Below are 13484 nucleotides of genomic sequence, written 5' to 3'. Positions count from 1 at the left end.
ACGATAATATGTTTTCGATATACAACTAATTATTTAAATAGCGGCTATCATTTGATTGGAAGATGAGGTAAGTTTAAAAATTTCAAAAATGGATTTTTATGTACATATGTTGTTCTTCCAGGAAATCTATCTCGACTGACTGCAACGTTTTTCTGTGGTAAGTCCTGTGGGTGTAATCCAGGATTAAATATGAACGGCAATAAATAATTTTGTTTTTTTTTATTTCCAATTTATTTATTTTTATCAATTTTTTTTTATAAAATGTTATAGTGTTAGTGAAAATCTATAAAAGTGAGTGCATTTTATTACTTCAAAAGAAATGTGTATAAAAAGTACGTGTTCTGGATTTATTTTAAAAATCGCGAATGTAGCTACGAAAGCATCGCGTCTACTGTGATACTTATATAGTGCTTAGTGTTCAGTATTTATTTATTCGCGAAGGGAACATCAAATATAATAATTTTTATGTGTACATTACTGTTTGTAAAATGTTTATTTGCATATGTATTACACTTTAAATAAAGCTAATAAATTTCAGAAAACCTTCTGTATAATGTGCATGCAATACCAAAATAATGAAACTACAAATTATTATATAATTTACAAAAATATTTCTAATAATAACCATTTCGCAACAATAAATATTCAAATTAGGATTATAAACGTTAAACAAAGGTACATCGCATACTTTCAAATTAAATATTTACTATTATTTTTTATCTCGTTGTTTTCGTCAAACTTCCTGACTAAATGTGTCCAATTCTGTAGTAAAAAGTTCATAAAATTTGATTTATGAGTAAAAGTTAATTTACGAAAAAACATGCGGATGTTAATTTTGGACAAACTAAGAGGCTCGACTTGTGGCCAATAAAAATTTACGTAATAAGATTCGCGTACAAACGGGCACGCCGAATCTCCGTTCAAATGTTTCAAAAATGTTTATATAACCTTTGCCATATTCTTCTACGCTTGACTCAACTTGGAAGAGTTCGCAGAAATGCAATAAAACAGGCATCGATGATTAACATAAAATTATATTTTTATTTTCTATTTTTATTGTATCGATAAAAATATCGTCAAATCTAGAGCCATTCGGTGTTCTTCTATACATATACGTGTGTTCGCCACCTTCCGGTTTCTGAATAGCAGAAGACATTGTGGCACGGGAACCAATCACGATCAAAGACCGTTTTTCTCACCTCGGTTTTTGGTATTACTCTGACGTACGTAACTTTAGGTGGTGGAGGTGGAGGTTCATTTTTTTCGTGAGAAATTCTTTAAAACAATGGCAGCTCAGTGGATACGAACCGCAGTAAGTAACGTACTGATCGAAAAATCTTTGCAAGAGTAAGAGTATGCCTCGTGTAACCCTGCTTGTTCCCCAAATGAAAGGTTAGAGTTCAAAAAGGAGTATTATATATCCGTCTTCTTAAATGTAATATATCTTGGCAGACTTCTATTTAAGAATACCTTCCATCCTTTTTTCTCCTTCGACTTGATAATATCCGTACATCGTTGTAAACCCATCATTCTATTTCATGAAATAAAATGTCACTTACGCCATGTCCTTTCTGATCATTATGAATTACATGGATGTTTCGTTAACAGGTTCCGAAAATCGGCAGTGTCCGGTTTTATAGCAGTAAAGTGCAGAAATGCACTCTGATCCCTGGGGATGGTATTGGACCGGAAATCTCCGCCGCTGTCCAAAAGATTTTCGATGCTGCCAAGGTACAATGAGTTCTTCTCACGTAAAGTTATCATTTAAAAGTCGTTGTCCTTGCACGAGATTTTTAGTTATATGCCAATTACCTGTACGATTTCTATACATACGTCCGTTGTGATACTTTTTTTTTGGTTCGTTACATTTTTGCACAGTAGAAATCATGCTCATAGTGTTTGTGCTCTTGTCATTTATGAATTATCGTTTGTACCTTACAAGGTGACCCTACTTGTCCTACTACTAACCTTAAACAGTTTATTTTAATCTTACTCTTATACAGGTTGAACCAATTTTAGGCTAATTCAGTCTGCTCTTATTGTAGCTAAGGTATGTTTTTTTAATTTGTATATTTTTTTCCATACATTATAAACAAATGACATGTCCGTATGACGCATACCTTTTAATTAATTGCATGTTATTATTCGGCGTCATTTGTATGTACAGATAATTGCATATGTAACAGCAAAGTATAATGTAGCACTTCATAGTCGCTTAAGCAGTAGCAATCATAAGTTTTGTATTGCATAACACTATTACTCAACTCTCACCATTCAGTAGTTAGTATCTGTGTGTCTTGCTTTTTTTTCAGTTATTCTTAGTAGATTTAATCTTGAATATATTTAATTGAGAATATTTTTATTTATCTTATATGTATTGGCATTTACGTTGCTATGTTATATACCAGGTGCCGATAGAATGGGAATCTGTCGATGTAACGCCAGTAAAAGGTCCGGATGGCAAATTTGGTATCCCACAAGCTGCCATTGATTCAGTTAATAGGAATAAAATTGGTTTGAAAGGTCCTTTGATGACACCGATTGGAAAGGGACACAGATCTTTGAATCTTGCTCTGAGAAAGTAAGCCTGCCTTAACTTCTGTATAATTAAGACCAATCTAATTTACCTATCGCATTTACACGAGTACACTATGTTGACTTTGTTTATATATATCTTGAATTGTTTGAGTTACATAATCATCAGTGTCACTACAAACAGATGTTGGTTGAACTATTTTAATTCAGCTGTATTACTACTGGCTTTAAGATAACAAATAATTTGCCTCTCTTTTACTCGATTAGTAATGTTTCTTTCTTTTTCTTCAGAGAATTCAACTTGTATGCCAATGTTCGACCTTGCCGCTCCCTAGAAGGTTATAAGACATTGTACGAGAATGTTGATGTTGTCACAATCAGAGAAAATACAGAAGGAGAGTATTCTGGCATTGAACATGAAATCGTGGAAGGAGTTGTACAGTCTATTAAGTTGATTACAGAGGAAGCTTCTAGTAGAGTAGCAGAATTTGCTTTTCAATATGCTCAAGATAATAATAGAAAAAAGGTACAGGATTTATTTACGAAAATTTTAATACTACCGACACTGTCATTGTTAGTGAACAAACATTGACTCGTTTTCACAGGTGACCGCTGTACATAAAGCTAACATTATGAGAATGTCAGACGGTTTGTTCTTAAGATGCTGTCGAGAAGCTGCACAGAAATTCCCTTCCATTAAGTTTGAAGAAAGATACTTGGACACAGTTTGTTTAAATATGGTCCAGGATCCTGGCCAATATGATGTACTTGTCATGCCGAACTTGTATGGTGATATTCTATCCGACATGTGCGCTGGTCTTGTAGGAGGACTTGGTCTCACACCAAGTGGAAATATTGGCTTGAATGGTGCCCTGTTCGAATCTGTATGTAACTGAAATTGATCATGTTTTTTTTATTCGATGCCACAGTATCGGAATGAATATTTTTATTAATTAAACAGGTGCATGGAACTGCTCCCGACATCGCAGGCCAAGACAAAGCAAATCCTACAGCGTTGTTGCTCTCCGCTGTGATGATGCTCAAACATATGGGTTTGAACAAGCACGCGACCATAATCGAACATGCTGCTTACGAAGCTATCAAAGAAGGTAAATTCCTGACTGGCGATCTCGGAGGAACAGCGAAGTGCAGCGAGTACACCAACGAAATCTGCAAAAAGGTTATGGCGGCGAAGTAAAATAATACGAAGTTTATGAAAAATAAACTGCCAAATACTCGTAGAAATGATACGCATGAGTCATCTTGTTGTATTCGACCGTCTCTGTAATTACTGTTTTTTTTTTTAAATTATCCTAAGCGAGACATGTCCGAGACATGTCCGCAGTTTATTTGACCGAATTGCGGAGATTATACGAGTTGTAGAAAGATGTCTTAATCATTTGTTTATACATACACATTTAGATAATTTTATTCCAAGTCCTTGTTTATTTAGTTTACCGTGACATAATGTTACTTGACTTCGTGGTGTTTCTTAACAGTGTAATGGCATTTAATATTATGTTGTTGCTATCGATCGCACGCAGTCTAACAGCGTGTACGGACTGAATATCCTGTGTGTGCCTGTTACACCGTATCTGTTGTTGTCGGCGGAAGATTCCCGTAGAATCTGTAAAAAAAGGCGATTAGGCATGTAAATTAATCTAGGAACAGTACTATAATACTTTTAAATGAAATTGTTATGGAAGAAGCGTGGCCTCGAAGACGAGTTTCAAGAATCAACCTTGCGCAGTATTACACATTAATAAAATATTAGAAATCCAACGAAATGTTTCTTTACTTGACCTTAAAAGTTCCATAAAAATATATGTATCGTGGAAGAGTAGTGCCAAGAATACACAGTATGCATTACATTAACAGAAAATTATAAATTCAACGCTGTGTTCTTCTCCGTGTTTAACTTTTAGAACCAAAAAATAAGTGTCATTATGTATTTATGCATTTTTTTTAACTGCGTCATGTTGATAAAACATGATAAGAAATCAATAATAGTCGTTTAAGACGAGAGATATGTCTACGCAACTACAAAGATAAACAATAACCATAATCTTGTTGAAAAACAGAACGAATGCGATATTTGAAGATAAAAGAAGATAGTAAAATGATTCTTTCAGTATAAACACTGCACACTTCCACATCACTTGCAAGCGTTACATTATAGCTTTCGTCCCCTACCACTTCATAACTCCTCCCACCGTTTCCCCCTTCTTTATGGCATAGTATGCTTCTCAGGAAAACTCTCAAGTATGAGAAAAGTTGTCGGTTATATTTCACCGGCGCAGGCAGGGAAGGAATGAGGAAAGGCCTGGGTGTCGTCTTCGCTGCTCGTTAATTCTTTCCGTGATTTATTGAGATTCCCCAGCCGAGTAATGACTGACTCTTTGTAAATTTTTGATATTAGATTTCCCTACCGCGGCTGATTTATACGATCGCGGACCGCTTCGTATTAGAATTTTTCTTACAATTGGCATGCAGTCGTTTTTAACGTCTTCAAAATTGAAGTAGAAAAATTAATTATTTCGAAAGAAATTAATTATTTAGAATTCGCTTGGCTTAAAAATTGCATATGGTATCTTAGTCCTTTCACGTTGAGACATGTCAGAGAATGCATTTGGATTAATGTTTGTTTGTTAATTTTGTTTATCAGAATTTAAAAAAGAGTGAACACATTCCTTCTTTTCTATAAAATTCTTAGTCAGTCACTGCAGGAATTTTTAGAATATATATAATAGAGTAGACTTTAGTTACATTCGGCAAAAAAAATTTTCGAATTTCTTTCGGATCACTCCCTGGGATTATGATAGTTGCTGAAAAAATAATCTATGCAAAATTTTGTGCCTTATCGAACTTGATAATTTGTTATCTTTGAAACTTGGTTTTTTCACTGTAGTACATCGTAAATATACATGTTTATGCGTAGTTGAGTATGGAAGCGTGTACGAATGATGTATCATTCAATGACCTTCAGACACCCACAAGGTCAGAAACGGACGAAGTATTTCGAATGGAGGTCACGTTGAACACGACATGTAATCACCTGAATGAGAGATACCGGTAAGTACATACATCAGTGCCCAGTATTCGAAATAATTCGTCCGTTTCTGACCTCGTGGGTGTCTGAAGGTCATTGAATGATACATCATTGAATTTGTTTTCACACGTTTCCGTACAATGTAAAAAAGAATATACAGGGTGGCCCACATAACTCTGAACAGCTCAATATCTCGAAAAAACTATGCCATCGATTTTAAAGTTCTTAGTCTTAAATTGCATGGAACTGAAGGGCCTTTCTGACTACATAAACGTGAAGTGGCCTCTCTTCCCCTTTAATGGGGGAGGGGAGGTACCTTTGTAATTTTAAATGGAACCCCCTATAAAATGTTACATATTTAGATTCTACCGGAAAAAACAAGTCAATTTTGTCTGAAACATTTTTTTGTCAGATACTTCCATGATGAGATCTAACAGTTTGAAGTTTCGAGTTGCAGGTACTTGAAGCGCTCGGAAATAGCGTTATGGAATTATACGCGCTTGAGTCCTTTGCTTATTCATGAAGAAACACAAACAACAATATTTACAATTCTTGAGTTTGACTCACTTATCTATGAAAATGTTTTCAGTTTAGAGCTGTTATTCAAGCAGTAACATTGTGATTATGGCTACTTTTGACACAGAAGTGAATATGTTATTAACGTTAGGTGTTTTTTGAACGTTATGGGATCAAAAAATGTCATGCAACATTTCATAATTTAGAAAAGCGGCTTCGCGAGCACGGTGAATTGTGTAAAAAAACTCGCAATAAACCTAAAGCTGTCACTAATGAAAATAATAGTGCCAGTATTCTTGCTGCAATTACATTAAATCCTCATATTAGTCAACGCACACTTGCACAAACATCACATATTAGTCGTTCATCAATTCAACGAATTTTGAAACGGCAAAAGTATCATCCATATCACATGGTTTTATCACAAGAGCTTTCGATAGCAGATTACGATCACCGCGTAAGATTTTGTGAGTGGCTGCAGGGTGTTGTGGAAAATGACTTTTTGTGCATAATACTTTTTTCCGATGAGGCCACTTTTATGAATTCAGGGCATGTAAATAGACATAATCTGCATTATTGGGCCGTGGAAAACCCAAATTGGATGCGATGTGTTCCCTTTCAACATCGATGGTCTTTAAATGTTTGGTGTGGCCTAATAGGACATTTTGTGATTGGACCTTATTTTTTTCAAGAAACTGTAACATCTGCAAGTTATTGTGATTTCTTAAAAAATCATTTGCCTGCGCTTTTGGAAGATGTGCCACTGCACGTTAGAAGAGAAATGTGGTTCCAACAAGACGGCGCTCCTCCACATTTTGCAATCATCACCAGGCAATTTTTGAACGAAAAATTTGGGAACAAATGGATAGATCGTGGGGGACCTCGTCAATGGCCTCCTCGATCCCCCGATCTAACACCATTAGATTTTTTCTTATGGGGATATGTAAAGGACAAAGTTATGTTTGAACCGCCGACGACAAAAGAGGATATGAAACAAAGAATACATGACGCTTGCGCTTCAGTGACTCCCGAAATGTTAAAAAGTGTTAGAACAACTTTGATGTTTCGAGTAAATAAATGTTTACAAGCCCGTGGAGGACATTTTGAACATTTAATTTAAAGTACATTTTATTTCTTCACGAATAAGCAAAGGACTCAAGCGCGTATAATTCCATAACGCTATTTCCGAGCGCTTCAAGTACCTACAACTCGAAACTTCAAACTGTTATATCTCATCATGGAAGTATCTGACAAAAAAATGTTTCAGACAAAATTGACTTGTTTTTTCCGGTAGAATCTAAATATGTAACATTTTATAGGGGGTTCCATTTAAAATTATAAAGGTACCTCCCCTCCCCCGTTAAAAGGGAAGGGAGGCCACTTCACGTTTATGTAGTCAGAAAGGCCCTTCAGTTCCATGCAATTTAAGACTAAGAACTTTAAAATCGATGGCATAGTTTTCGAGATATTGAGCTGTTCAGAGTTATGTGGGCCACCCTGTATAGCATTACAAAGAATTGAAGCTCATTGAAGCTCATTGTAGGTTCTTAAAAAAGTAGTGTGAACAAAAAAAACTTCTATGCACCATTACGTTGCTTCTATAAAACAGTACAACTTTGTTCCATTTTTTCCCCTATCATTCACTTGCTTTACTGTACATTGACATATTCCTGGGGTGTGAACTGTTTTTCGTGTAAAGCCGCGTGGACCCTTCGGGGATCGTTTTATAAATCGATTTTCGCGGTAAGACTAACGAGCCGTCTTGACGGTTGCGGGTCAAAGACGCATCAAGTGGAAAAGGTGCAAGGTGCATCAATTCCCGCCCCCCCCCAATCCCTTCCCATTTCCCGCGGTGGGTAGTTACACAAAGGTGAAACACTCGGGCGAAGTGCGGAAAGCGACGCATGCATATTCAGCGGCGAGGCCGACGTAGTCATAGGAATAATAAAAATTCGAGGGTTGAAATTATTTAGATTTATGCTCGCTCTCTTGTTCTCGTGCCGGGCGGTGACGAGAAGCGATTCGATTCCGGGGAACAAATTTCATGCATTATTCAGGACCTGCCGCAATGCACCCCAGTCAATGGAACCGATCCTTTGGAAAAAGTCGTTTTTAATCTCTCGCCGCGTTCCAATAATGCGCGTGCACCCGGCTCGTTCCGCTTTCACCCCTTTATGAGCGGAAACCGTGTTTTCTGCTTTTAATGCGGAAACGGGTTCGAACGCGAACAATACATCGGGATCTATTGGTGTCTGTGAATGCAAGACACCGGTTTAGGGAACTGCGATTTAGTTTCTATACCGGCATTCAGTAGCGTTGTTCCGATCATTCCGAAGAATCCACCGGTTTCACGGGATTTCGGGCTGAAACGCCAAACAGAAATGCCCCCATTCATTCCTTTTGTTGTCGTGTATTTACGCTTTGGCGTTTACCGTGTTTACATGTTTACACCGGACCAAACTTACTTGGTATCTGATGTTACTCATTTTTTTTTAGGTGGAGGCGTCAAGGTGATATGAAGGTCAAGTCTGTTTTTTTCTTTTACTGGAATGGTATGGTTTCTCGTTTACATTCTGATATTGTGCTTCGAACACAATGAGGTCATTCAAGGTTATTCGAGGTCACTCAAGGTCAACTGCAATAGAAAATAAATTATCATGCAAAGCCTCCATAAGTCGATAAATTTTCGTTTTTTCTTTTTGAGTATCTCTTACACGAAACCTCTATACCTCGAAGATTTTCCAAATTCGAGTTTTCGTGGATCTGAGCTTATTACAGTCATTTCTGTATAAGGTAAAGGTATCAGTAGTTGACCAGTTAAGAGAAGTTTTTCACGCGAACAACAGTAACCGCTTGCTCTGTCATCAAATAGGGACAGTCGATGCCTGAAGACACTCTTTAAGTCTTCTAGATTATGTAACAATGCCACTTTTTAAAAAAAGTTTACTTATACAAATTTAAGAAACATATTTAAAAATTCTGTAACTGCTTCAGAAGTTGACCACTCTTAAACATGAAAAATCTAGTAATTGACCTTCTCTTCGTTAGTAGTTGACCACTTATACTAGAAAGAGGGTTAAAGCAATAATGTTGGGAATCATTTTAGTATCATTTAGTTTCAACAATTACTAGCACAAATTACAATTAAAGAATAAAATAAGAAATAAAATAAATCAATTCCATAAAAAGTTGAATTCAGGAACAGAGTAGACGTTGCGAGTTCTGCTCGATTTCGTGGGCTCATTGATATGAGAAAGTACAGCCTTCCACTCGTAGTCCAGCACATCAGGCTTGTCTGGCCACTTCCATAATCGCCCGTACATTTTCATGGACGAAATAGTCGCTTTTGTTTTGGTTACACGAAGAATTTTTCCAAAAAAAAAAAATTTCATCGTCTCTTCAGAATAATTTCTAAAGGAGCCCTTGATAGGAGGCATCTCTCGATAAGTAATGAAATGACTTCTGAAATAAATAATTAAATAAATGCATTTTAATTTTCCGTTGGTATTTATAATGTCACGCACATGGCTGTTTTAAAAGACACTGATCAATACTTGACCGTGAATGCAATCAATAGTTGACCATGTGGTCATCCTCTAAAACACAGCATGCTACAAAATTTATAATTATATTTTGTACTCTTAACAACCGTAGATGTAAAATGGATACATTATAAGTCGTAAACAAATTTAAATGAGTCACGTTAGTAATTGATCACGCCTGTCAACTTCTAAAAATTGTTCAAAAACAATATTCAATATTTGACCACCTAATAAACTATTGTTTTTCAGGTTAGAATAACAAAAACAATGCATTTATCACTTATAAAACTCTGTGAGAATATAAACAGCAAATAATTCGGTCGCGAAAAGTTCACAACGTATAGATTTCTTTACCTGAACCGTACGTTAAGGAAATAGAGATATATCAGCATATTACTAACCTTAATGAATTCAAACGTCCGTTATTACTATGCATATTTCACTTCGCATGCAATTCTTTTGAAATTTAAACAACAGATAGCATGGCATCCGAGATTCACTTTCATCAAAAGTGCACAGCTCATAAAAACCTTATTTTTTATGTTTTTCTATAAAATGGTCAACTACTGGTACCTGGTCAACTACTGGTGCCTTTACCTTATACAGTGACTCCCACTAACATTCGGACGCTCTTAAAAATCGCATAACCGTGTCAATATTGGACTATACTGCTTGAATTTTGTTGAGAAGTTAGAATAATTGGTTCGCTACATAACGTGAAAAAAATGTTTGATTAAAATTGCAATTGGTCGAAATTGCAGAGAAAGTACTAAAAGTTGTATTTTGCAAATTCTTTATGCGGGCTTATATTAAAAATTGAAGAAGTACGTTTTGTAGATTTGTATCAATTACATATACATATTCTGAATATTTCATCTAAATCGGTCAACGTTGCAATGGGCTACAAACGTTTAACACTGAAAACTTAGGGGTGAAAGTCACAGCATTTTGCCTTGTCAGGGAATTTCGCCCTTGTGTGATCATTTTGAAACATCCGTAGCTCATTACAACGTTGACCGATTTTGATGAAATTCTCAGAATATGTATAATGTATAATTTATACAGATCTACAAATCGTACTTTCTAAATTTTCAATGTAAGTCCACGTCAAAAAGTTGCAAAGTACAACTTTTAGTATTTTCTCTGCAACTTCGACCAATTGCAATTTTTGTAAAATCTTTTTTTCACTTTTTGTAGCAAACCAATTGTGCTAACTTCTTAAGAAAATCCAAGTTGTGTGGTCCAATGTTAACAAAGTTATACGCTTCTTAAAAGCGTCCGAATACTAGTGGGAGTCACTGTATATGTCGCCATGGCCTGGATGATAAACGTCGCAGAATTATCCCCACTACCGCAGGTTATATAACACGGCTCGGATATGTCTCCTGGACGATACACGGCGCTGGCAAGACTCGTGTCGTTGACATATATCGAGAATTCACTGTATTTTTTGAAATATAATACTGACGAAGTTCGTCGCATTTGTTGCAGGACAGTCGGCACTGGAATTGTTAATCGTTTCGCGAAACTCTAATCTTCTTACGACGGATAAACGTGTCTCGCAGCAGCTGCTACAACGGGAAAGGTCTTACGTCGACGTTTTCTTCGGTCCCCGGCCATCGCGCCCAGTCGAGCACGGTTCTCCGTTTGATCCACACTTCCCTTGAAACAATGAAGGGAATCGAAGGAGTCCTGGCGATTGTCGCGATCTTCGTGGTCGCCGTCGATGGACGAGTTTATTATCTACAGAATTCGGATGCGAATCGATACGCTGGCCTAACTTATCCCATTCCGAATGAACAATCTTCGCGCGATCTTGATCTCAGCTTCTCTGCTGGAGATCCGAACGAAATCGATGACAGTGCGCAACCCGCTAATAAGGTAAACTGTTTTTGTTAATACTAACCGTACCGAGCACAAAATGTCACTAGTATACGTTTTTCTATAAAAATTACAAGACTTATGTAAATTATTGTTAAAATTTAAACAGTATATTCAAAATCCATTTCTGACCTTGTATGACCTTGAAGGTCATTGTGTCGTATACGAATGAATTTCTCTTGACACGTGCTTTCGTATAATATACAAAATATATATTATTCCATTTAAAAAATGTAAGGTCACCTCGCTTCTGAAAAAATTGCGCGAACACAAAAAAATTACACACGCCACTATGTTAATTGCAAAGCGCAGTATTACTGTTTCCTCTTTCACTTTTTTTCTAATATTTATTATTTGCAAGTAAAACGCTTTCTAGTAACAGCGTGAACATTCTGTATGTACAGTGCTGTTGAAAAATATTTGACCCTTTGATGGTCAGCGAAATTGATTTCCCATTGAAAAAAATGCGAATAGACAGTTTAAATCTTTGAATATAAACTCGTTGACTGATGAACTGATTGCCAAATAAAAATTTTCCTCAATTGCAACAAACTGAAGCAAAACAGAAATTGATTTGCTTCTTTAAATTAACGCAACAACTGTTTTCTATTTCTTTTACTAATTTTTGTCACAAATGCGTAATCAGTAATTTTAAAAACTGTATTTTCTCACCGAACTGCAAATTGTTGCGAACAATCTAATATTTTTAATATGCACGTTTGCTTCGAAATTGAACGGTCCGGTGAAAAAAAGCAACGCATTAAATATTCCGCCGAATGAAAAACATTTATCTTGTGGCAATCGTGAACGAATCCCACGTCAACGATGATATCCGTTTAATTAAACGAGCACGAAGAGTGGCGCTGTTAATCGGATTAACGGCGAAACGTCCGACGAATAAATATTAGCCGGAGGCTCGATGTTAATTGCAACGCGGGTGGCATGATTGTATCGTTAATGTTCAAATTAGGTGTACACGCTGGTCGCACCGGCAAAGCCGTTCGTCGAAGTGAACAAAGAGGAGTCGCCGAACGTTCGATACAAATTGGTCGAGGCACCTATTAAGAGATTTGCTGGTACGGACGATGTGATCGTCCTCCCAGAACAGAGCCGCAAAACGGTGAAAATCGATGGCAACAACAAGGGAGAAGTGATCTTGGAGCTCGGCGTTATTGCTAATCACGACAGCGCTTGACCAACCTCTCCGTAACAGCGATAACTAGCGATGGGATCAAGCATGCCGAGAGGTAACCGCGTTAACAAGGTAGTAAACCAAGTCGTGCCATAAACGGAAGTAGTCTTTTTTTCCAGAGTCGGGAACGTCGCGTCGAGACTCTACAACATTTTCGGAACTACCCTAAAGCAGAAAGTCGTTTAGAAATGCGGCCACATTGAGGAGCACTTAGCAAATTTTTCCCCCGCCGTGATGCCCATCGCTGACTGCTGGCGTGTTTCTCTATTGGGATCGCTGAATTTATTGCTTATTGATTTCTTGCCTATGTATACATCGCTAATGTAATTAATACTAAGCGACTATACCCGAATAAATGATTTTCGTACTATTGCAATCTACTTTCTTTTATACAAACGCTGTGGTGCATAACTATAGCAAACATTTTGGTAACAGTTAGTGGAAACGGCAGCTAGTAGTCAGACACATTCGTCGTTTCTACTTTGAATACTTGTCAGATGATTCATGTTTGTTACGCAATATTTAAAAGAATTGCTATTTTCGAGTTAGTAAAATGATTGATAATAGAAATACATTTTTATACATTTTTAATTTCTGTTTCTTACGATTACGTCAGAATATATTTATCTTGCATAAAGATCGGGTTACTCACTAATTACAAATTATAATTTTTAATCTTCACGCACTCTCGTATCAATTTGACACATTTTTCCATCCTTCGTGTGCAAAGTGTGTCCAAATCGCAAAATTGTGGCAGAAACCTCAAAAC

At 36.6% G+C, this 13484-nt stretch overlaps 2 protein-coding genes across 2 annotated transcripts; both read left to right on the top strand.

Moving 5' to 3' along the window:
* The first annotated feature begins 1125 nt into the window (after positions 1–1125).
* Idh3a (isocitrate dehydrogenase [NAD] subunit alpha, mitochondrial) lies at positions 1126–4322 on the top strand. Its single transcript, XM_076787567.1, has 6 exons — positions 1126–1312; positions 1609–1731; positions 2409–2581; positions 2827–3061; positions 3141–3419; positions 3497–4322. Exons 1-6 carry the CDS (start codon positions 1286–1288, stop codon positions 3731–3733), a joined length of 1074 nt encoding a protein of 357 aa, XP_076643682.1. The 5' UTR covers positions 1126–1285; the 3' UTR covers positions 3734–4322.
* A 6814-nt stretch (positions 4323–11136) lies between these two features.
* On the top strand, positions 11137–13085 carry LOC143354615 (uncharacterized). Its single transcript, XM_076788870.1, has 3 exons — positions 11137–11523; positions 12494–12770; positions 12835–13085. Exons 1-2 carry the CDS (start codon positions 11314–11316, stop codon positions 12716–12718), a joined length of 435 nt encoding a protein of 144 aa, XP_076644985.1. The 5' UTR covers positions 11137–11313; the 3' UTR covers positions 12719–12770; positions 12835–13085.
* Positions 13086–13484: the final 399 nt, after the last annotated feature.

The sequence above is a fragment of the Halictus rubicundus genome, chromosome 5 (assembly GCF_050948215.1).
Source record: "Halictus rubicundus isolate RS-2024b chromosome 5, iyHalRubi1_principal, whole genome shotgun sequence".
Lineage (NCBI taxonomy): Eukaryota > Metazoa > Arthropoda > Insecta > Hymenoptera > Halictidae > Halictus > Halictus rubicundus.
The sequence above is the reverse complement of the archived record's forward strand: the minus strand, read 5'-3'. Positions and strand labels throughout refer to the sequence as shown.